Source organism: Heterodontus francisci, chromosome 7 (genome assembly GCF_036365525.1).
Source record: "Heterodontus francisci isolate sHetFra1 chromosome 7, sHetFra1.hap1, whole genome shotgun sequence".
NCBI classification, from domain to species: domain Eukaryota; kingdom Metazoa; phylum Chordata; class Chondrichthyes; order Heterodontiformes; family Heterodontidae; genus Heterodontus; species Heterodontus francisci.
The window spans coordinates 107,818,803-107,843,450 of record NC_090377.1 but is presented as its reverse complement, the minus strand read 5'-3'; the positions used below and the strand labels follow the sequence as shown (position 1 = coordinate 107,843,450).

Here is a 24,648-nt window from a genome sequence, read left to right as displayed (position 1 = left end):
TAGCCTATCTATCTTCAGTTGCATGCAGCTCATGATCACTTTCTCAAGGGCAAATAGGGATGGACAATAAATGCTGGCCTTGCCAGCGACGCTCAAATTCTAAGAAAGAATAACAAAAAATAAGTTGATTGGTATCATCCTCACTGTCTGCCACACCACCAAGTCATAGGCAAATTTTGAAATTTTATATCCAAGTCATTTATATATATGTATATATATATCAAAAAAAGCAGTAGTCTAAGCACTAAATCTTGGGGAACAACACTGCCTGCCATCCTCCAAACTGAAAAACAATCATTTACCACGACTCTCTGTTTTCTGTGTTTCAGCCATTGTTTTTATCCTAGCTGACACTGAACCTTCTGTTCCATGAGCCTCAATTATGCTAACCAGCCTTTTATGTGGTAGTTGTCAGACGCTTTCTTAAGGTCCATATGGACAACATCCACTGCATTCCCTTAATCAATCTTTTCTGATACTTCAGCAAATAATTCAGTTAGATTAATCAAGCACAATCTACCTTTTACAAATTCCTGCTGTCTCTCCTTAATTAATTCAAACCTCTCCAAATATCTGTTATTTTTTACCCTAATTATTGTTTCTAAAACCTGACCCATTACTGATGTTAAACTGACCTGCCTGTAGTTACTACGGATGTCCTTACACCCTTTTGCCACTTTCCAATCCTCTGGCACCTCCCCCCTTCCCCCCACCATATCTAGGGAAGTTTGGAAGATTGTGGCAAGACCTTCCACTATCTCTACTCCCATTTCCTTTAGCAATCTGGGATGCAAGCCATCCAGACCAGGTGACCTATCCACTCTAAGCACAGCCAGCCTTTCCAGTACATCCTAGCTATCAATTTTCACCCTATCCATTACCTCTCCTAGATACCTGCTTCTATGGATATTTGGTCAGCATTCTGTTCCTTAGTACTGATACAAAGTACTAATTAAGTATTCTAGCCTTGCCCTGGCATTAATAGACCCACCCCACCTCTTCCTACCTGCTTACCATTTACATGGCTGTAGTAGATTGTTGAGTTTCCTTTTATGTTGACTGCCATTCTATTCTCATATTCTCTCTTTGCCAGTCTTATTTTCCTCTTCACTTCCCCTCTCAACTTATTTTTTGTGGCCTGGTTCTCACTTAAAGAGTTCATTTGACATGCATGTTTCATCATATTCTCCCTCGTCATCTAAGCCACCCTGCCTTTCTCTCTATTTGTACCTAAAACATTGCCTCTTTAAACAGCACCCATTGTTCAGTTACAGTTTTTCCTGTCAATCTTTGGTTCCATTTCACTCTGGCTCAATTCCTTGTCATCCCTTTGAAATTAGCCCTCTTCTAATTTAGAAGTTATATTTTAGATTTTTCCTTACTCTTCTCCATTACGAATCTTGCTTTTAATTCTTTCATGGGATGTGGGCATCATTGGCAAAGCCAGCATTTGTTGCCCATCCCTAACTGCCCTTGACAAATGAATGTCTTGCTAGGCCATTTCAGAGGGTAGATAAGAGTCAACCACATTGCTGTGGGTTTGGACCAGACCAGACCAGGATGGCAGATTTCCTTCCCTAAAGGGCATTAGTGAACCAGATGGGTTTTTACAACAATCATGGCACCATTACTGAGACTAGCTTTCAATTCCAACTTTTCATTAATTAAATTTAAATTCCACCAGATGCCCTGGTGAGATTTGAACCCATGTGCATAGGGCACTAGCCTGGACCTCTAAGTGACTAGTTCAGTGACATTACTACTACACCACTGTCTCCCCCACCTTGTGATATGATGATCCCTCTTATCCAAGTGCTCCCTGACAGATTCTTGGTCCACTTGACCCACCTTATTCCTCAACACCAGATCCAGCAATGGCTCTTCCAGGTTCAGACAAGAACATACTGTCAAGGAAGTTCTCCTGAATACATTTCAGCAATTCCTCTCCCTCCTTACCCTTTACTCTAACACTATCTCAATTGATATTTGGTTTATTATAGTGCCCCAATATCACCACTCTACAGTTCTTCCCCATCTCTGTGATTCCCCTGCAGATTTGCTCCCCTATCTCTCTTTCACTATTTGGAGGCCAATCAAAAACCCCCATTAGTGAGATCATACCCTTGTATAAAAGTATTTGTTCCACAGTGCAAACCCAGCATCAAATTCTTACAAAGGATTGCTACATGTTACAGAGAGAAAAAAAGCACGATAAACCTTTATAACAGAAAAGAGACTGGAAATTGTAGCAACCCAAACTGGCTCACCTTGCTCAATATACATTCTTCAATGACTGCAGCCTGTTGATGTTCTTTATAAACCTGTGAAAATTTACTGGGGGTTAAATTAGGCCATGCAGCACTCGTTTTTATAGGCGTTATGTGGCCACCTAAAGATTGAAAATGAAGTCTGAGTTGCATGTACACCCTTCCGAAGCTTGGTAAAGGGCTTTGCGTGTGTGTACCTTATGACTACCGGCAACATGTAGCGCAGCGAGATGATGATGCAAATCAGTGCACAGCGCTGATTATGTCAGTCTGGGCATTTCAAACTGCACACCCACTCCAGCTAATGACTTGTCTTAACCTCATACAACTGAGCATGACATTAAAAGGAATGAAGGAATCCACCACCAGCACTATTTAAAGGAACCAGGAACTGACTGGTTTGTTGTTGGATTATTTCTTCTTGCTGCTGGTACAATTGTCCATGTTTTTGGAGCTTTCCTATACTTGGTTAAAGTTTGAATAATCTATAGGGAGAGGTCTGGTTATTGTTGAATTACCTTTTTTGGCCATTTAAAATTTGCTGAAACAAGTTGCTTCCAGACATGGGTGGCTTGGTAGGGCTTCCTCTGGGATTTGAACATGACTGGGATAATGAAGACTGCCCACGCAGAGCAGCACAAGCTACTAGAAGACAGAAGAGGAACAGGGGAAGAATGGCTCTCAACAGGAGGCCATATCCACCTAAGGTCTTCAGGGAGTAATTTTCTGACCTCAATTCCAGTGAAGAGCAATGTTTCAGACATCCTCACTTCACAATAGATGTCATGACTGAAATCTGCCAACTGCTGTAGCCACTACTGCAATCTCAAAGCCGGGCAAGGACATCATTGCTTGTGCCTGTCAAGTTGAACATGACTCTTAACTTTAATGTGCCTGGCTCCTTCCAGTTGCTGCTGGAGATGTAAGCAACATGACGCAGTTTGCAGTGCACTGCTGTACAAGGGAGGTCACTGACGCTCACTACACACAAAGAAACACATTGATTTTATCCCCTTTTATCAGAGACACAGATGGAAGCAGCAGAAGGTTTTGAACAGATTGCAGCTTCGGCATGGTGCAGGCTCTACGTGCACCTCATGTGAACTCTGTCATTTTAATGAACCGAAAGGGATTTCATTACCTTCATGTGCAGCTGATGAGTCGCCACAGGCAGTGCGCCATGCAGATGAATGCCCGTTAACCTGGCAGCAGAGACACACACACACACACACACACACACACACACACACACACACACACACACACACACACACACACACACACACACACACACACACACACACACACACACACACACACACACACACACACACACACACACACCCTACCATGAGAGTCATGCTGCCACAAGGAACATTATAGATAGGGCCCTATCAAATTCGCAGCAGTGAAAAATGCATCATGGACAGGAAATCTCGGGTCCTCCGTGAAATCGGCCGTTTTGCACACTTTGCGCATTTTACTGATTAACACAAGGGTGAACTGGTTGATTGGTAGATGAGGAAGGGCTTGCAGTGCAGTTTTGAGAGTAACATTCTCAAGTGTTAGCAGACAAATGAGAATGCCAGAATGAGCAAATCAAAAATTGCCACAAGGGCATCGCAGCACATCAAGTGAAAGAATTTGGAAGACAAATTTGCATGCCGATGGTGCTAAACTGTTTTGTAGAGGCTGCAATATTTCATTGGATCACACACAACAACCAACTGTTCAGGGCCAGTTACAGTCTGAAAGCCATTGCAGCAGAAAGAGAACATCTAACACTGCGCTGTTGGAAACCGAACACACAAAAAAACAAGCAACACTATGTCATCTCTTTTTAAGAAGTCAACAGAGAGCTCAGAAAATCATCCAATGGTTCCAATGGAACTTGTGGATGCTTTTACAAGCGCCAACATCCCATTGGAATAACTTGATCACCCAAAGCTGCAGGTCTTCATTCAACGTAATGTGCAAAATGGTGGTTGCTTGCCAAGTGCAAATAAACTATGTCAGGACAACCTAACAAAGGTTTTTGTTACACATTGTGAGGAGATGAAGTCTCAGATTAATGCATGCGAGTCTTTTGCAATTATTTGTGATGAGTCGACAAATGAGTAAATATGCTGCATGTTTTCTTTGATTTTATATCTAATAAGGCGGAAGAGGTAAAGTCAGGAAAGCTAACAACAGTGCTCACAGACTGTGTCTACTTAGAAGTTAAATACACCACAGTTTCCAATGCGATAATCAAAACCATTTCAAAATACAGTGCAGATTCCAACAAAGTGCTTTCATTAGTGACAATGCAACATACATGACATAATCTTTCAAATCTATGTTCCAATGTGTAATGCCTAATGCTGTCCATATTACATGCAATGCACATATAATTTCCCTTGTCAGTGAACTGTGGAAAAGTGAATTTGATAAAGTCGACAAACTGGTTAGCTACATTAAAAAGATCTTCAAACACTGCCCTCACTGCAAGCTTCGATACAGGCAGCACATTGCAAATGTGGCTGAAATGGCTGAAATTGGGGAACAAAACATCACGCTTCCTCCACAGCCAGTAATTACACATTGGAATTCTTGGTTTTGGGCAGTACTGTATTATGCAGCTTACCTGAAATACTACACAGACTTCGTCTCTGAAGAGCTCACACTGACAATGAAATCACAAGCTTTAACAGACATTGTAATCCTTCTAAACAATGCTCAGCTTAATAAAGAAGTTCAGTTTGTTGGCAAGAATGCAACGCGACTGATGGAGTTATTTAGTTTGGATCTCGACATGTCACAATCCACAAAGCTTTCAATAAAATAATGGATGTACTGTTCTGGGCTGAGGCACAGTCAAACAAACAACAATCTGATGACACTGAATTAAATGCCTGTGCTCAACAGGTGTTTTCTTGAATAGCAAAGAAGCTCATAAAATATTACTGCTATCGGGAAGAGTCAGGGGGTGAATAAACAGCAGCTCAGAGGTTCCAATAACCTTCTGCGATGTTCCTGAAGGCTGTGCATATCTTTGACCCTGCACAAATGCACCTGTTGATGGTGGATTTAAACTCATTTGATACAAATCCTGACTTTGATAAGAACTTATAGGGTGAAGATTCCTGCTTATAAAAGCATTGCAAAAGAAGCAGATTGTACTTTGCTTGTGCTGCAGTTTTGGAGCTCTGTGGAATGCAAAGTCCCCCACCTTGCAAGGCTAGCCCAGTGCTGCCTGACAATTTCAACAAACTCTGTGGACATAGAGAGAGCTGTATCTAAACATGAGCAGGTGTTCACAGAGCAGATACAGGGAATGAAGAAAGAGACAGTTGCAGGTTGCTCGATGCTCATTCAACCACTGACTTCAATGAGTGAAGAATATGACCTGTTTATAGTCAGCTTTTTACAATAGTTTTTGAGTATATAATTAATGCCACTTGAAACCAGAAACCACCTTTGTCTTTTTTTGTTTTAAATAGATAATTTTCATGGTTTGTTGCAACACCGTGAAATTTACGATGTAAATATGTGAAATTCACGATTCTTAAAATGCCATTACCATGAAATTTGTAAAATTTGACGGTGAATTTGGTAGGGCCCTAATTATAGAGCACACCATTGGTGTCCTCAAGCAACACTTTCCTTGCCTGGGCCATGCTAGAGGGGCCTTGCGGTACTCAGCTGAGTGGATATCAAGATTTGCTGCATGCTGTACAACTTGGCTATTAAGGGGGAACAGCCCTTGCCACCATCTATCAGACAGAAAGCTGAAATGCAGGAAGAAGAGGTAGAAATGGAGGAGGAGGAAATGGAACAGAAAGTGGAGAAACACAAAGTGGAAGGAAAGCTATAAACCCCAAGTTTTGTGTGATCAGATTATTCATGAGCAACACCAGTAACCACAACCATACTTCCCCATTCACCGAAAGTCCGACACTCCTTATCTTTCTTCTATCACATCGTCCTCTCAGCAACACAAAAATAGAACCCACCTGAAAATGCACATCCCAATACATTACATGTTGTTGTAATATGTAATTACAACATAATTACACAATGCATATATGCATTACATAATGCATACAAAATTAAACTAATCACCCTTAGTGCCTGTCTTCCATGTACCTTTCCCTATCCTAGTGCGCCTACGAGATGCTTCCCCAGTGACTACATCATGGGTTCCGGAAGACGGCTAACCTCCAATTGAAGATGGCCATGGAGGACAATATTGAGCAGCTCTGGGCTTTGAGTCCAGCTTCTGGCTGTACCACCTCGGTATGGACTGCAGAAGCCTGGGATGGATGGCTGACAGGCAACAGCAAGGACATTTGCAGAGGGGCGAGGTGCATGCAGGAATACTGTCATCCTGAGAGAGGTCAGCAGGTTTGTGTTCCATGGTGCCAGTACCACTCTCCTAGGGTGGCACCTCAGGAATCCTACTGATCTGTTGGAGAACAGATTGCTGAACTGCAGTGATGCCCTGGGAAGCCCCTTTGACACTGATACCAGAGCCACAAAGGCAATAGTCCTCACATCTCAGAAGCTGTTTGTACTGCAATTCAAGCTATAACATAGCTATCAGACTCATCATCATGGTGCATTCTGAAAATGCGCTGATGGAGGTGACCACACATTCCATGCCAGTCAGCTTATCATCAGTGGTAGGCCAACTTATTGAATGTTTTGAGGAGGTAACAGAGAGAGTAGCCAATGGTAATACAGTAGATGTAATTTATATGGATTTTCAAAAGGTCTTCAATAAGGGATCCCATAATTGACTAATGAATAAGGTTAGAGAATGCAGAATCAGCAGACAAGTAGCAGAAAGGATTGCTAGCTAGCTTCGAGACAGAAAGGGAATAAAGGATAGTTATTCAGAGTGGCAGAAGGTGGGAAGTGGTGTTCCACAAGGGTCAGTGCTGGAACCACTGCTGTTCACAATTTACGTTAACAATTTGGACCTGGGAATCAAAAACACAATTTCTAAATTTGCAGATGACACCAAATTGGGGGGGAATGAGGGGGGGCAAATTAATATTGAGGAGGAATGCAACAAATTATAGCAGGACATTAATAAACTTGCAGAATGGGTAAATAATTGGCAAATGAAGTTCAACACAGATAAATGTGAGGTAGTACATTTTGGAAGGAAGAATAGGGAGGTCATTTATCACTTGGAAGGTACAAGTCTAGGTGGGGTAGAGGAAGAAAGGAATCTCGGAGTACAAATACAGCAACTGCTAAAAATTGCGCCACAGGTTAGCAAGGCCATAAAAAAGCAAACCAAGCAATAGGCTTTATTTCCAAAGGGATAGAATTGCAAAGTATCCACATTATGCTAAACCTGTAATGCACCTTGGCTAGACCACACTTAGAGAATTGCATGCAGTTCTGATCGCCATATTATAAAAAGGATATAGAGGCACTGGGGAGAGTGCAGAGAGGATTTACAAGGATGATAATAGAAATATGTGAGTATACATATCAGGAAAGAATGGACAGGCTCTGCATCTTTTCTCTTGAAAAAAGACTGAGGAGTAACCTAATAGAGGTTTTAAAATTATGAAATTTGATAGAGTGGATACAGAGAGAATAGCTGGGATTTTACCAGCCCTCTGGAGATGGGCTGGTAAACGAGTGAGCTGGTGAAATGGGGCCAGAAGGCATCAGGAGGGTAGCCCGACATCATCCTACCGCCATGGGATATTTCTGAAGCTGGGAATAGCAGTGGCAGCCAACTAAGGTGGTTAACTGGCCTATTGACGGTCATTTTACGTCCCCAACAGCATCTTACCAGTTTAGGAATGGCCCCCGACACCTGGGGAGACTGCCAGGTACACCAAGGTGGCCCCCTAGCAGCTTTCTGGAGTGGGGCTACACTGCTGGCATTGACCTATGCCACAACTAATTCCTACTGTTTCCTGAGCATATAGGCGAATGCCCTCTGCTCCCCCCATTGGATATGGATGTCTCTCCTTCTCTCCACATATTGCATCAAGATCTCCAGAGCATTGTCAGAAAAAATTAATACATCGTCTATCTCATGTTCAACCATTCTCAAAGTATCACAGCAGAGATTCAGTTTTCAAAGGACTCCCACCACTTCTTGCAGCCACAATGCATCTCCCCTTTAAAAGGGACAGGCTGCCTTTAACTAGTGCTGGCCACTTGTGCTATTGGGTCCCCTGCAGCCAATGAATGGTACAGGCAATGCTGGCTACCTTCAGCAATAATTTAAAACAGCACAAATTTAACATGCATTGCAATGAACGGCATGGGTTAACTGTGTAACATGGCCCCCATTATGTTTAGAAACACAACCCTTAAACATTATTTCATCCTGTGAAAAAAAAATTATCAAATATTCTGACATATGGCATTCATTAAGAATTCATTTTCTGCCCAACTGCACTGTTGGTTCTGGTGGAACAAAACAGTGCTGTATTTAAGATGCTTGCACACATTTCATTGAAACTGAAGAGGGTGAGCAGTTGATTTCAACTCAGACCTTTGCCAATGATATTATTGATTTAGCTGTTGAAAAGCCCGCAACATAGATACATTGAGTGAGTGGGCAAAGGTCTGGCAGATGGAATACAATGTGAGTAAATGTGAAGTCATTCATTTCGGTAGGAGCAACAGGAAAAAGGATTATTACTTGAATGGTAAAAAGTTGCAGCATGCTGCTATGCAGAGGGACCTAGGTGTCCTTGTGCATGAATCGCAGAAGGTTGGTCTGCAGGTACAGCAAGTAATTAGGAAGGGAAATGGAATTTTGTCCTTCATTGCTAAAGGGATTGAGTTTAAAAGCAGAGAGGTTATGTTGCAGCTGTATAAGGTACTGGTGAGGCCGCACCTGGAGTACTGTGTGCAGTTTTGGTCTCCTCACTTGAGAAAGGATATACTGGCACTGGAGAGGGTGCAGAGGAGGTTCACTAGGTTGATTCCGGAGTTGAGGGGGTTGGTTTATGAGGAGAGGCTGAGTAGATTGGGATTATATTCATTGGAGTTCAGAAGAATGAGGGGGGATCTTATAGAAACATAAAATCATGAAGGGAATAGATAAGATACAAGTAGAGAGGACGTTTCCACTGGCAGGTGAAGCTAGGACAAGAGGGCATAGCCTCAAGATTAGAGGGAGCAGATTTAGGACTGAATTAAGAAGGAACTTCTTCACCCAGAGGGTTGTTAATCTATGGAATTCCTTGCCCTGTGAAGTAGTTGACGCTTCTTCAGTAAACGTCTTTAAAGCTAAGGTAGATATCTTTTTGTACAATAAAGGAATTAAGGGACACTGTGGGAGCGCTGGTAAGTGGATCTGAGTCCACGAAAAGATCAGCCATGATCTTATTGAATGGCGGAGCAGGCTCGAAAGGCCGGACGGCCTACTCCTGCTCCTAGTTCTTATGATCTTATGAAAATCAGGTTGACAATTTTGCCTGCTGATTTACCCTGAGGTGAGAGTGACTGCCCATGACATCAAAGCAGTATTTGACCAAGTATGGCATCAAGGAGCCCTAGAAAAACTGGAGCCAATGGGAATTGGGGGAAAACATAGAAACATAGAAAATAGGAGCAGGAGTAGGCCATTCGGCCCTTCAGGCCTGCTCCACCATTCATTATGATCATGGCTGATCATCCAACTCAGTAACCTGTTCCCGCTTTCGCCCCATACCCTTTGATCCCTTTAGACCCAAGAGCTATATCTAACTCCTTCTAGAAAACATATAATGATTTGGCCTCAATTGCGTTCTGTGGTAGCGAATTCCACAGGCTCACCACTCTCTGGGTGCAGTAATTTCTCCTCACCTCAGTCCTGAAAGGTTTACCCCGTGTCCTGCGACTATGACTCCTGGTTCTGGACTCCCCCACCATCGGGAACATCCTTCCTGCATCTACCCTGTTAAGTCCAGTTAGAATTTTATCGGTTTCTATGAGATCCCCCCTCACTCTTCTGAACTCCAGCGAATATAATCCTACCGACTCAATCTCTCCTGATACGTCAGTCCCGCCATCCCAGGACTCAGTCTGGTAAACCTTCGCTGCACTCCCTCTATAGCAAGAACATCCTTCCTCAGATAAGGAGACCAAAACTGCACACAATATTCCAGGTATGGCCTCACCAAGGCCCTGTATAATTGCAGCAAGACATCCCTGCTCCTGTACTCGAATCCTCTCGCTATGAAGGCCAACATACCATTTACCTTTTTAACGCCTGTTGGACCTGCATGCTTACCTTCAGCGACTGGTGTACGAGAATACCCAGGTCTCGCTGCATATTCCCCTCTCTCAGTTGATAGCCATTCAGATAATAATCTGCCTTCCTGTTTTCGCTACAAAACCTTCCTGTTTTTGCTACCAAAACTCTCTACTGGTTGGAGTCATACCTGGCACAAAAGAAGATGGTTGTGGTTGTTGGAGGTCAATCATCTTGTGGCACAGTGGCGCAGTGGTTAGCACCGTAGCCTCACAGGTCCAGTGACCTGGGTTCAGTTCTGGGCATTGCCTGTGCGGAGTTTGCAAGTTCTCCCTGTGACCGTGTGGGTTTCTGCCAGGTGCTCTGGTTTCCTCACACAGCCAAAGACTTGCAGGTTGATAGGTAAATTGGCCATTGTAAATTGCCCCTAGTGTAGGTAGGTAGGTGGGTGGGGATGTGGTAGGGAATATGGGATTAATGTAGGATTAGTATAAACGGGTGGTTGTTGGTTGGCACAGACTTGGTGGGCCGAAAGGTCTGTTTCAGTGCTGTATCTCTAAATAAATCTCAGTCCCAGGACATCATTTCAGGAGCTCCTCAGGGTAGTGTCCTAGGCTCAACCATCTTCAGCTGCTTCATCATTGACTTTCCCTCCATCATAAGGTCAGAGTTGGGGATGATTGCACAATGTTCAGCAACATTTGCGACTTCTCAGATTCTGAGGCAGTCTGTGCCCTTATGCTGCAAAACCTGGACAACATCCAGGCTTGGGCTGATAAGTGGCAAGTAACATTTGTGCCAGGCAATGACAATCTCAAATTAGAGAGAATCCAACCATCTCCCCTTGACATTCAATGGCATTACCATCGCTGAATCCCCCATTATCAACATCCAGGGGGTTACCATTGACCAGAAACTGAACTGGACCAGCCATATAAGTACTGTGGCTACAAGAGCAGGTCAGAGGCTGAGAATTCTGCAATGAGTAACTCACCTCCTGATTCCCCAAAGCCTGACCACTATCTACAAGGCACAAGTCAGGAGAATGATGGAATATTCTCCACTTACCTGGATGAGTGCAGCTCCAACAACACTCAGGATGCTCGACATAATCCAGGGTAAAGCAGTCCACTTGATTGGCACCCCATCTACCATCTTCAACATTCAGTCCCTGTACCACCGATGCACAGTGGCAGCAGTGTGTACCATCTACAAGATGCATTGCATCCTTTGCTCCTTTGACAGCACCTTCCAAACCCACAATCTCTACCACATAGAAGAACAAGGGCAGCTGATGCGTGGGAACACCACCACTGGCAAGTTCCCCTCCAAGCTACACACCATCCAGACTTGGAATTATATCGCCGTTCCTTCACTCGTCGTTGGGTCAAATCCTGGAACCTCCTTCCTAACAGCACTGTGGATGTACCTACACCACATGGACTGCAGTGGTTCAAAAAGGTGGCTCACCACCACCTTCTCAAGAGCAATTAGGGGTGGATAATAGATGCTGGCCTAGCCAGCGATGCTCACATCCTGTGAAAGAATAAAAAAACGCCCTTCCTTATAAGATGCACATAATGTCTGTTTGGTACAGTCCCAATGGCATGGCAGAAGCAAGGAGCTTACTGCATGTGAAACTGAAGTTACAAAAATATCCTGTGGCACTGCACATTGAATTCTGAATGTATTATACCATCGCAATGCCCAGAAATGGCCTAATGAGGCCAGTGTGAGAAAGCTCAATGCTAATAAAGACAGTCAATAACTTGAGTTTCAGCAACTGCATGATTTGAATGAATACATTAATTCAAATCTCTTGTGTTGTTGTGCTGAGTATATAATGGTTTCATAAGCACTAACAATTTAAAACAGAAATATTCACAAAATAGAATTATAGAATAACTACAGCACAGAAGGAGGCCATTTGAACCATCGTGCCCATGAGGCTCTCTGCAAGAGCAATACATCTGGTCCTGCCCTGCCCCATATCCCTGCAAATTTTTTTCTGTTCAGGTGCTTATCCAAGTCCCTTGTGAAAGCCCCAGTTGTATTTGTCTCCGTCACACTCTCAAGTAAACATGAGAGCAACAACAAAATGCGAGAACCAGAGTTGGCTATGATTAATAAATTCTAAAGGATGACTAACAGCAACATATTTTCTTTAAGTTGCCAATAGGAAAAACAATAAAAGTTATAAACAGCATGAAAAAATTAACAGATGCAATAGTGGCATGTTTGTTTTTGTTTCATGCTCAGAAATCCCTGTTATAACATCACTGTCCCAGGCACATTAATGGCATCAGTGGTGGATTCAAACATGACCAACATTATCACCATGTACATCGTTCTTTTTCCCACCTTCATACGTGTTTTGACCTTCTGCAACTGTCGGGAGGAAGTGACTCTGAGCTATTTTCCAACCATCCTCTTCCTCCTACATGAAAAAAACAAGAGTTATTTGTTCTTAAATTTTGAAAGGGTCACTTGTGTTGTACAAAAAGTCAAGCTTAATTTTACTTTACTGAGTTCCTCCCTGGAAATTCCAACTTAACCTGGGACTTAAAGTTTTATTTTTATAATAGTTCACCATAAAGTTGAAACCTGGTGTGTAACCTTGTAGGCTGCCAACTGGAATACTGGAAACAGACTCAATGTGCAGGCTGTTTGACAGCCTTCGAACAAATATAGCCACATTTTTGTAAACCCTTGAGTAAAGTAAGAAATACTTAAAGGAGGAGTGTTTAAATTAGCAACCTGAAGAAAAGAATTCAATGCTTTTACATAGAGCTCTTTGCCTTCAGTTAAATTCCCAATCTGCAAAAGCAGAACTTTGTCTTCAGATTCCTAATAAACACTGAGTTCATTCTTGCAGACCCGTGTGTGGGTCTGTACAAGATAGAATTGATCTTCTTTCTGTCATATATAGACTAAACCATTAAATCATATACCACAAATGTATTATTGTGCTGTTAAGGTACAAAATGAAGTGCAAGAGTTTGTCTTGAAGGTGTAGGAAAAAGATTTATCAGCTGGACCTGCTACGGATTTCTCGTTATATGAATTTCAATATATTAGAGTCTTAGAATTGTTTACGGCACGGAAGGAAGTTATTCAGCCCATCAAATTGATGCAAGGTCTCTGTAAAGTAATCCAGTCAGTCCCACTCCCCCACTCTAACCACGTAGCCCTGCAAGTTTATTCTCCTCAAGTGCCCATCCAATGTCTTTTTGAAATCATTGATTGTTTCTGTTTCCACCACCGTTGTCGGCAGCGAGTTCCAGGTCATTACCACACGCTGTGCAACAAAGTTCTTCTTCACAATCGTCCTGCATCTATAGTGCATGGAACTGTAAGAATCCCAACGCGTGTTGTCATGCAGGCCCCCACCTGCCAAAAATCAGGCTCATTGGTTTTGTCATATGAACATTCATTTTTAACTGTTGCTGGAGATAGGAAATGACTTGTTGAACAGATGGCTTGTTGGCTGGAAGAAGCATTTGCCTATTAATAGTCAATGCTTGTGTAGACAAAGGATCATTCCCTGACACATTCAACCCACAATGGATGTTGATCACCGGACAGTGAGGGGATGGGGAAGCGCATTCCAGGGCCTGCTGGGTTGATGCAATCTACAGGGGCCAGGACTGGTTGGACCAGCTGGTTACAGCTGGTTCGAGGGGTGTTTTTTGAACTAGCCACAGAGAGTTTGAGTGGAAAGACTGTTTTCTCTTGGACTGAGAAGATCTCTCCTGTCTGCTCCCATCTCTTTCTCACAAGCCTCTGAATCCACTGAAGACACATGAATCCCAACAGAGGAAAGTCTGCTGCAGCGAACAAAGTTTAAGAATACTGGGCCCCAACGAAAAGCAAGATCTACCTACAATCAAGGACTCTATAGTGAGCTCGAAGAACCAGAACAAAAACTCTTCAGATATTGCCTCAAACCTTTCCACCATATTTGCCTTTTGCTCTTTTCTGTCTCTATCTGCATGTGTGTATAGCGTATGCATGCTTGCGTGGGCACGTCGTGTATCCGTAGGCGTTAACTGAATTAGAGTTTAAGTTTAAGTTTAATAAATTTCAACTGACCATTCTCCCAGAGAGTGCAGTGAACAACAGAATGAAGGTGAATGGTATTGGAGGGCACTGTATTCCTGTACCTGTACACCAGGTGCACCCTGGAGTGCGACCTAGTTACAGGACCGGTGACCGTAGGGATTGTCCCTAGTTTGCCTGTGGACAGGGTTGACTTGCGCCGAGGTAATGATCTTTGCACGGGCGAAGGTGGTAGCCCTACAGTAGTGAAAGAAAGACCACAGGTCAGAGAGACAGAGCCGTGGCAGGAGATGGACCCCTGCAGTTTCCCTCAATCTGTAGTGGATCAGACCATGATCAAACCAGCTTCCCCAGAGGAGACTGTATTGGCACTGTAGGCAGATGACCAGGTCTGTCTGTCTGAGACTTTCTTTGGAAAGTTAGAAGACCCAGGGAATGAATTAAATGGATTTTCCCTAGCTGAGGCTCAGCAAGCCAGTCCAATATTGCAAGAGTTAGCACAGGCTGCCCAGTCTGAAACTGAAGCAGAGGGAGTCTCTGATTGCTACTATTTAAAGAATGAGGTACTGATGAGGAAATTGAGTTCTCCTCAGAGACATGGGAGCAAGGAGTGAACAGTAGTTCACCAGTTAGTGGTGTCGCAGAGGTACCGGAGAGAAATATTAAGAAGGGCCCACGAGACTACAGTGGTTGTAGTCTACAAAAGGCCAAAGCCTGCATCAGACAGCAGTTTAACTGGACAAAACTCCACGAAGATGTAGTGGAGTACTGCAGGAGTTGCCACATGTGCCAGGTTAAGGGGAAAACAGCAACCTACAGTGAAACCTGCACCCCTAAGTCCTGTACCGGTGTTAGGAGGACCCTCCAGCAGTGGGCTGGTGAACTGTAAGGGACCCCTGCCGAGAACAAAAGGGGGCAGGCAAACACAAAGCTGGCAAAAGGTTAGAAAGGGAAGGGGAAAAAAACGACCAAGAGGACAGGTTGAAGAAAGTCCAGGAGGAATCCCGGTTTACAACCCCTACTGTCCGGTCAGCCAAACCTAAAAAATGTGAAAAGTTAGACCCCACATCCTCCTGTGTAAATGCCGACACTAGATGAACACCCACCAGAGTTGCCATCAGCATTTACAAGGACATGCAGAAACAAGGAAAGACCCCTAGGGACTAGAGAAACCGTGTGGGTGATGCCTGACCTAGTCGAAGTGCCAAGAGGAGTGCAGTAGAGTCTGCAAAAATGCCTGCAGGCAAGAGTGTCCCAGAGGACAAAGGAAAGATTAGCAAAGAATTCTCCTCCACAGTCAAAGGAAAGAAACCACCTATCCCCCTAAAGTCAAAAGCCTTTGCATGACTCAGCAAAGTACTGAAGAAGAGTTCATGATAGACCCGCCCACTACTGACTCTCCTGAAAACAAAATCCAACTCAGGGCTGATTAAACCTAACCATCTCAAAGACCCTAGGCAGCCATGGAAATGGGCAAACTGAAGAAAAACTTTCCCAAAGAGCCACATGTTTATTGATGTGCGAAAAAAGGGGCAATTAAAGCAGCACCAAGAAAAGACAGGCTGTAATAAGTGAATGAATGAGAGAAGTGCATTTTTAATTCTGTATCTTATATTTTCTCTCGACCCTTTTTAGGAAATGCGCTTTTCTCAAATCACATTTCATTTCACTGGGTGTGGAGGTGTCATGCAGGCCCCCACCTGCCAAGAATGAGGCACATTGGTTTTGTCATAAGAACATTGATTTTTAACTGTTGCTGGAGCGAGGAAATGACTTGTTGTATAGATCAGCCGTGGCTGGAAAAAACATTTGCATATTAACAGACGGTGCTTGTGTAGACAAAGGACCATTCCCTGACACATTCAACCCACAATGGATGTTGATCACTGGACAGTGAGGGGGTGGGGAAGCGCATTCCAGGGCCTGCTGGATTGAAGCAATCTACAGGGGCCAGGACTGGTTGGACCAGCTGGTCACATGACTAACTAGTGGTTCCAGGGTTTTTTTGAACTAGCCACAGAGAGTTTGAGTGGAAAGACTGTTTTCTCTTGGACTGAGAAGATCTCTCCTGTCTGCTCACATCTCGTTCGCACAAGCCTCTGAATCCACTGAAGACACATGAATCCCAACAGAGAAAAGTCTGCTGCAGCGAACAAGGTTTAGGAAGAACACTAGACTCCAACGAAAAGCAAGATCTATCTACAATCAAGGACTCTACAGTGAGCTCGAAGAACCGTAACAAAAACTCTTCAGATATTGCCTCAAACCTTTCCACTTTATTTTTCTTCTGCTCTTTTCCGTCTCTATCTGCATGTGTGTATCGCATATGCATGCTTGCATGGGCGCATCATGTAGGCATTAACTGAATTAGAGTTTAAGTTTAATAAATGTAATCTTTCTTCTTTAAACCCAAGAAAACCTGTGAGTGCTGGTTTTTTTGACTTATAATTGGAAAACAGTAAACAAGGATTTACCAAGGGGGGAGCTAAAACATGGTGTGCTTAAAATTAAACCCTGCTACAGTAAGACCAGGTGAAGGTTGAAAGGGAACCCTAGACCTCATTCTCACTTGGTCGTAACACGTGTATTGACCAGTGAAAGTAGGTTTCTGGCAGACCGTGGTAGAGAACCCCTTAGCAGATTTCTCAATTAGGACCTTGGATGTCAAGGGATATAGAGGATTGGATAAGAGAGAAAAAGGAGGCTTATGGCAGATTCAAAGCACTGAAAACAGTGGAGGTCTTACAGGAGTATAGAAAGTGCATGGGGGTACTTAAGAAAGTAATTAGGAGAGCGAAGAGAGGACATGATAAAACACTGGTAGGCAAGATAAAGGAAAATCCCAAGGCGTTTTACAAATATATTAAGGGCAAGAGGATAACCAGGAAAGAGTAGGGCCCATTAGGGACCAAAGTGGCAATCTGTGTGTGGAGCCAGAGGAGGTAGGTGAGGTTTTAAATGATTACTTTTCATTTGTGTACACTATGGAGAAGGACGATGGAGGTGAGAGATCAGGGAGTAATATACTTGAACAAATTAGCATTGAAAGGGGGGAGGTATTCGTGGTTTTAGGGGCTTAAAAGTGGATAAATCCCCAGGCCCAGATGAGATGTATCCCAGGCTGTTATGTGAGGCAAGGGAGGAGATAGCAGGGGCTCTGACACAAGTTTTCAAATCCTCTCTGGCCACAGGAGAGGTGCCAGAGGGTTGGAGGACAGTGAATGTGGTACCATTATTCAAGAAGGGTAGCAGGGATAAACAAGGTAATTACAGGCCGGTGAGTCCAACATCAGTGGTAGGGAAACTATTGGAAATATTCTAAGAGACAGGATTAAACTCCACTTCAAGAAGCAGGGATTAATCAAGGATAGTCAGCATGGCTTTGTCAGGAGGAGATCATCTCTAACAAATTTGATTGAATTTTCTGAGGAGGTAACTAGATGTGTAGATGGGGGTAAAGCAGTTAATGTAGTCTACATGGACTTCAAGTAAGGCTTTTGATAAGGTCCCACATGGGAGATTCGTTAAGAAGGTAAGACCCCATGGGATCCAGGGCAATTTGGCAAATTGGACCCAAAATTGGCTTAGTGTTAGGAGGCAGAGGGTGATGGTCGAGGGCTGCTTTTGCAATTGGAATCCTGTGACCAGTGGTGTACCACAGAGATCGGTGCTGGGACCCTTGCTGTTAGTAGTGTATATTAATGATTTAGACGTGAATATGGTAGGTATGATCAGTAAGTTCGCAGATGACATGAAAATTGGTGGTGTCATAAATAGTGAGCCTTAGATTACAGGATGATATAGATGGGCTGGTAAGATGGGCGGAGCAGTGGCAAATAGAATTCAATCCTGAGAAGTGTCAGGTGAGGCATTTTGGGAGGACTAACAAGGCAAGGGAATATACAATGGGTGGTAGGACCCCAGGAAGCACAGAGGGTCAGAGGGACCTTGGTGTACTTGTCCATAGATCACTGAAGGCAGCAGCACAGGTAGATAAAGTGGTTAGGAAGGCATTTGGGACACTTGCCGTTATTAGTCGAGGCATAGAATATAAGAGCAGGGAGGTTATGATGGACCTGTATAAAACGCTAGTTAGCCACAGCTGGAGTACTGTGTACAATTCTGGTCACCACACTATAGGAAGGATGTGATTGCAGTGGAGAGGGTGCAGAGGAGATTCACCAGGATGTTGCCTGGGCTGGAGAACTTCAGCTATGAAGAGAGACTGGATAGGCTATGGTTGTTTTCCTTAGAGCAGAGAAGGCTGAGGGGGGACCTGATTGAGGTATACAAAATTATGAGGGGCTTAGATAGAGTAGATAGGAAGAAACATTTTCCCTTAGCGGAGGTGTCAATAACCAGGGGGCATAGATTTAAGGCAAGGGGCAGGAGGTTTAGAGGGGATTTGAGGAAAGAAATTTTGGAACACACTGCCTGAAGGGGTGGTAGAGGCAGGAACCCTCACAACATTTAAGAAGTATTTAGAAGAGCACTTGAAATGTCATACCATACAAGGCTACAGGTCAAGTGCTTGAAAATGGGATTAGAATAGATAGGAGCTTGATGGCTGGCACAGACATGATGGGCTGAAGGGCCTGTTTCTCTGCTGTATAACTCTATGACTCTATGACTATGAGTAATTCAAGGAAAGGGAGCTCATTTGACTGCTCCATTTCAAAGGTGAATTTGAGCGCAGGATGGAATCCATTAGGATGTGGAAGGAAATTATTGCATGCAGCTTCAGATTCAAATATAACAAACCTATCATCTACATGTCGGAAATATGCAAGAGGTAGGAGGTTAGGTGCCATTCCCTCAAAGAGACATTTCTCATGGAACCCAACAAAGATGTTTGTGAGAGCTGGGCCTAGAGGAGATCCCATGGCAACACCATCTATTTGAGCATACATGGTTCGCAACGGGCAAGGTACAGGCCATACCCAAGCAGACCGTGCTTGCAAAACCCAAAACACAGTGTCCAACATTCGATGTGATTCTGCGATACGGGTGCTCCGGTTTCCTCCCACATGCCAAAGACTTGCAGGTTGATAGGTTAATTGGCCATTATAAATTGCCCCTAGGATAGGTAGGTGGTAGGGAAATATAGGGACAGGTGGGGATGTGGTAGGAATATGGAATTAGTGTAGGATTAGTATAAATGGGTGGTTGATGGTCGGCACAGACTCGGTGGGCCGAAGGGCCTGTTTCAGTGCTGTATCTCTAAACTAAACTAAACTAAACTAAACTAAACTAAACATTTGCTAATTAATCCTCAGTATGCTAAGAATTAAGTTGACAACCAATTTAAGATCGTCAGTAGGGCTTGCAGTATGCTCACAGAATTTGCACGTATTGGAAGCTACATATATTAATACACAGGGCCCTGTTCTTCGCAGACAGAAAGGAAATGTACACACATTATGCCTGTTTCAGCTGAACAAAATAAGTAACAGTCATTCACTGGTTCATTGCTCAGGGCAATGCCTTGACCATTCAGAGTCAAGCTGCCTGGTTTAAATTTCAAACAAAGCTTGGCAGTTAACTGTCAGTCACCATAAACTGCAGCATTCTCCCTGGCAACGCCTCTACCAATCAGAGCTCATTTGCCAACTAATCAGCACTCTCTTCTCATGCAGTATAAAGTTGTTGTTTTCCCTTACATTGGTATTCTTGCGGATTGTCCTGATGAGTGCAAGACAAAAAGCTTCGACAACGTGTCTCTATTTTCAGCAACACTCAAGTTCTGTACTACCAAACAACTATTTAAACTCGTAATATTGAGGCCCAGGTTAATACCCTGGGGATACGGGTTCAAATCCCACTATGCCAGCTGGTGGAATTTAAATTCAATTCATTAATAAATTTAATTAATTAATAAAAATCTGGAATTGAAAGTTAGTCTCAGTAACGCCACCATGAAACTATCATTGATTGTCGTAAAAACCCATCTGGTTCGCTAACGCCCTTGAGGGAAGGAAATCTGCCGTCCTTACCTGGTCTGGCCGACATGTGACCCACAGCAATGGCACTGACTCTTAACTGCATTCTGAAACGGCCTAGCAAGGCACTCAGTTGTCAAGGGCAGTTAGGGATGGGCAACAAATGCTGGCCTTTCCAGTGACACCCACATCCCATGAAAGAATAACAAAAAAATACATTGTCAGCAGTCAGATTGGATATGTCAGAAGTGGGCTAGAATGTATTCAAGCTAAGCATAAAGTTGGTAACTAGGATGTACTCAGGCTAACTGGTCAAGCAAACAAACTGGCAGACCTGGAAGCACTCAGAGCAGCTGGGCACAGAAGGATGTACTTGGTGCAGGGAGCACTCAAGCTTGGCGTGCAGACATTCAGCTTGGCAAGTACATGCACCAAACAAGCTGAGAAGCACTGGTGGTAAACAAGCAAGACGCGTTTAGAGCCCAATCTGCCTAAACTGAGTCATTCTGACACAGTTGCTTTTCTCCTCAGCTGTGCTAGGACTATGTGAATGCTTTTACTTTTTATCTTTTATCCAGGAACATTATGTAGAAAATGGGGGCAATATAATCTAGGATAAGGATGTAAAGGGTTAATGCTGAAGACTGTCAGAGCAATCCCTCCCACTGGAAGAGTGATGATGTTATAGTCACATGAGGATAGGCTGGGGAGAAGAGACAGCAGCACGAAGGATGCTCAATTCGGAGGCTTGAGGAGAGTGTATATCGTATTATGTAAATAATAGACAGTTCTTAGTTAACTTTATGTTGAGTCTGAGACTTTCTCCAGTATGTCACTGTTATGCTACTAAATACAACATCAACACACATCATATAAAAATGATCATATTTTAAGATGCAGCAGAAGCTTCAGGTCTCATATATTTGAACCTGAGCTTGCACATGTAGGGCTGAATTTTATGGGCCCCACTCCCCTGAGATGGGTCCAGTGGTGGAGGAGCCCATAGAATTGCAATGGGAGGTGGCGCGGGGTGGGCAGAGGGCCTGTCACAATATGATTTTGTCAGGGCGGGATAGGCCTTCGACATCCTTCCCACCGAGGCCGATTGAGACCCTTTAAGAGGCCATTAATAGCCACTTAAGGGCCTTCTCCCCCCACGGCTGGGATTCATCCAGTAAAACGAGGCAACCATCCGCTGGGCTTTGGGGGGTCCTCCTCCGTGGGCAATCTGGACCACGGAGGACCCCTCCGGGAAAAACCCCACCTCACTGAACGCCCCCTCCCCCTGTACTTAATGTCCACCCTCCCCACCAACCTCATTGTGGCATTCAAGACTGGCCCCGGCGACCACTCCTCACTTACCTGAGGTCTGGGTCTCCAGCGCTGGGCTTGGGTCCAAGGTCTCTGCAGTACTGGCAGTAGCCATCGAACCCAGCGGCACTGCCGATACTGCTGAGCTGCCAGCTCTGTGATTGGCCGGCAGCTCTTGGAGGCTAGAACGCTGTCTTTGAAGGGAAGGGGATCCCAGTGCCATGCTTTTAATTACCCTGGTGCCATAGAATGGGTCTGGAGGGGGGGGTTCCAGCTGGCCGATGCGGGATTTGCCCACCCAGCCCCCTCCCCCCACCACCTGCCTTTTCGGCCCAGGGAGATGAGGAGCATGACTTGAGTATTGAGAGCACTGTCTCTGGAAAGGTAAATAAATGCATGGCTGCATAATTTACACAAAGTCCTAAAGTTAACTTTGTCTTGATATCTTTACACTAAAAAAAAAATTCCTCACATGATTCATGTATTCTTCAACATTGGAAGAAAGCACCTGAAAATGGGTGCTGGGATCACGATATGCAATTAATCCGCCTCTGTTGTTTGCGACACAGGTAGCATGCCAACCACGTGCTGCCTGCTCATTAAATGATATCAGGATCCAAACTGCGTTCACCATGCTGTTGATTGGCTGGACACATCAGCAAGTGGCCAATATCATGAGTGGTTCGCACCACTTATATCTAGTCTTAAAACTGGTTGATTAGCTAGGATAGTAGCCTTCCATAAATTAGGCCAAACTGTGTATTTCCCTCAATTTGTATCCCTGGCAACCAGCATTGCTAAGAATGAGATGAGAGGTATTTAAACCTTAAAAGGATAGTTTCCTGAAAGTAATTCCTTGCAGAAAAAGTGGCACATTGCTGAACATTTTCATTTTTTGCAAAAAGTAATGACAGTCCATATTTTCAGTGGATAACTTCATTCCTCAGCTGAGATAGATATCAAAGTTAGACTGTTTTTTGGAAAAAATGCCCACAATTTGCAAATACTTATGACCCTGGGATTTGAGATGGGATCATGGAAACATCCTTGGTGTAGTCGAAAGTTCTACCCTGCCCAGATCTGCTCCCAAAAGCCCTCTCGAAGAATTTCAGGGCTCAAATCTGGCAAGCCTGGAAGAACTGATACTGACTATAGCAGTCCAACACTCCATACCCTCCATTACAGAGCTGCATGTAATGGGTGCACCTTGTTGTCTCTTTGACAGTAGATGCCACTCAAAACAAAAATAGTAGGCAAATTAAGATACAACCCAATGAGACAGCAAAAGGGCAACATTAAAAACATCACAAAAAACAAATCCTCAGAAATCACATCAAAAGCCAACTTTGAGGACACCTTCAAGTGGCAAAGGATAGCGATGGGCAGTAGAGACATTTAAAATCTAAAGGGCCAACTTGCCTACTGTTGTCGATCACAGCATAATTGACTGCACTAAACAAGGCGGGTGATTTAGAAAAAAATTAAAATATTTTCCACTTCAGTCAACTCTGCTGGGCATGCCATGCTGTGGCAAATGCGACAACCATTTCTCTCCCCCCACCCAAGGCTGGTGAGGCGACTATAATGATAACAATGGTACAGCCTGCCAAAAGTATAAAAAGAAATTAACATAATGCAGCCCAGTCAATGTTGTTGGCTCCAATGTAGTTTCTAGATCAGTCAAATATATATTGACAAATGTATTACTGACCCTGTTCTATATGTTCTTGTACATAATGCAGAGTCTGGCATTCCTTCAGAACTGTATAGCACTTGAGTATTGCTGAAAAAAGAAACATGATGTCGAAGTTTTTTGTCTAGCACTCATCAGAACAGATGCAAGAATGCCAAATTTCAAAGGGAGCAACAATTTATACTGTATTAGAAAAGGGGTGCTGATTGGTTGGCAAGTCGGCTCTGATTGGCTGAGGCGCTTCCATGGAGACTGCACCAGAAAACTACTGTCCCCCACACTTTTGTTTAATTCAGAAATGGCGCAAAGCCTGGACATGTTCGTTTTGCCTGCAGAGGACAGGTTCCTGCGTATGAATATATGTAGCTTCCAGCAAGCGTAAAGAAACACATCGTAAGCTCGACTGATAATCTTAAATTGACTGTTAATGTAATTCTTAGCACACTTGGGATTGTTTAATAAGTGCTGTTCAATTGCGGAATCACATCTAATGTTAGATATTATAGTCATTTGGTAATATAGAACTTGAGTATTGAGACATTTTGTCGAAGCTTTTCATCTTGCACTCATCAGGACAATTCACAAACATACAAATGTACGGGAAAGCAACACATTTATACTGTATGAGAAGAGAGTGCTGATTGGTTGGCAGGTGGAGTCTGGTTGGTAGACGCGTTGCCAGGGAGAATGTACGAGTTTATGGTGTTACAACAAGGTAAGAAGGGGCTAGGGGTTGCCTCTCAGCCTTTGCCTGGTTTAACCATAAAAGGGTTTAATTTTAGAAACACCATGTTTTTAGCTCACCCTCAGTGAATTCTTGTTCACTGCTCCAATTGTAAGGCAAAGAAATCAGGCTGGTTTCCTTAGATTTAAACAAGAAAGGTGGAAGTTTAGTAATCTTAAACTCTAATCCGGTTAACGACTACAAATATGTGATGCAACCACGGTAGCATGCATACATGATAAACGCACACGTGGAAAGAGACAGAAAAGTAGAAAAGAATAAAGGGGAAAAGTCTCAGGTAATATCGGAATTACAATTACAGTCCTCTGAGTTCAATGTAGAGTCTTTGGTTGCCAGTAGGCCTGCTGTTTGTTGGGGCCAGTTCATGCTTCAACTTGTTTCGATGTCGGAGTCTTTTCTCTCTTGAGATTTACATGTCTTCCATGGGTCCGGTG

At 43.7% G+C, this 24,648-nt stretch overlaps 1 protein-coding gene across 2 annotated transcripts in view; it reads right to left on the bottom strand.

Annotated features, from left to right (window-relative positions):
- Positions 1–24,648, bottom strand: part of iqca1 (IQ motif containing with AAA domain 1) — a 305,109-nt gene that overhangs the window by 157,367 nt on the left and 123,094 nt on the right. For both annotated transcript variants that reach the window (XM_068034609.1, XM_068034610.1), the window contains one exon: positions 12,829–12,904. In XM_068034609.1, the coding sequence (XP_067890710.1) occupies positions 12,829–12,904 (76 nt within the window). The remainder of the gene's footprint in view (positions 1–12,828; positions 12,905–24,648) is intronic.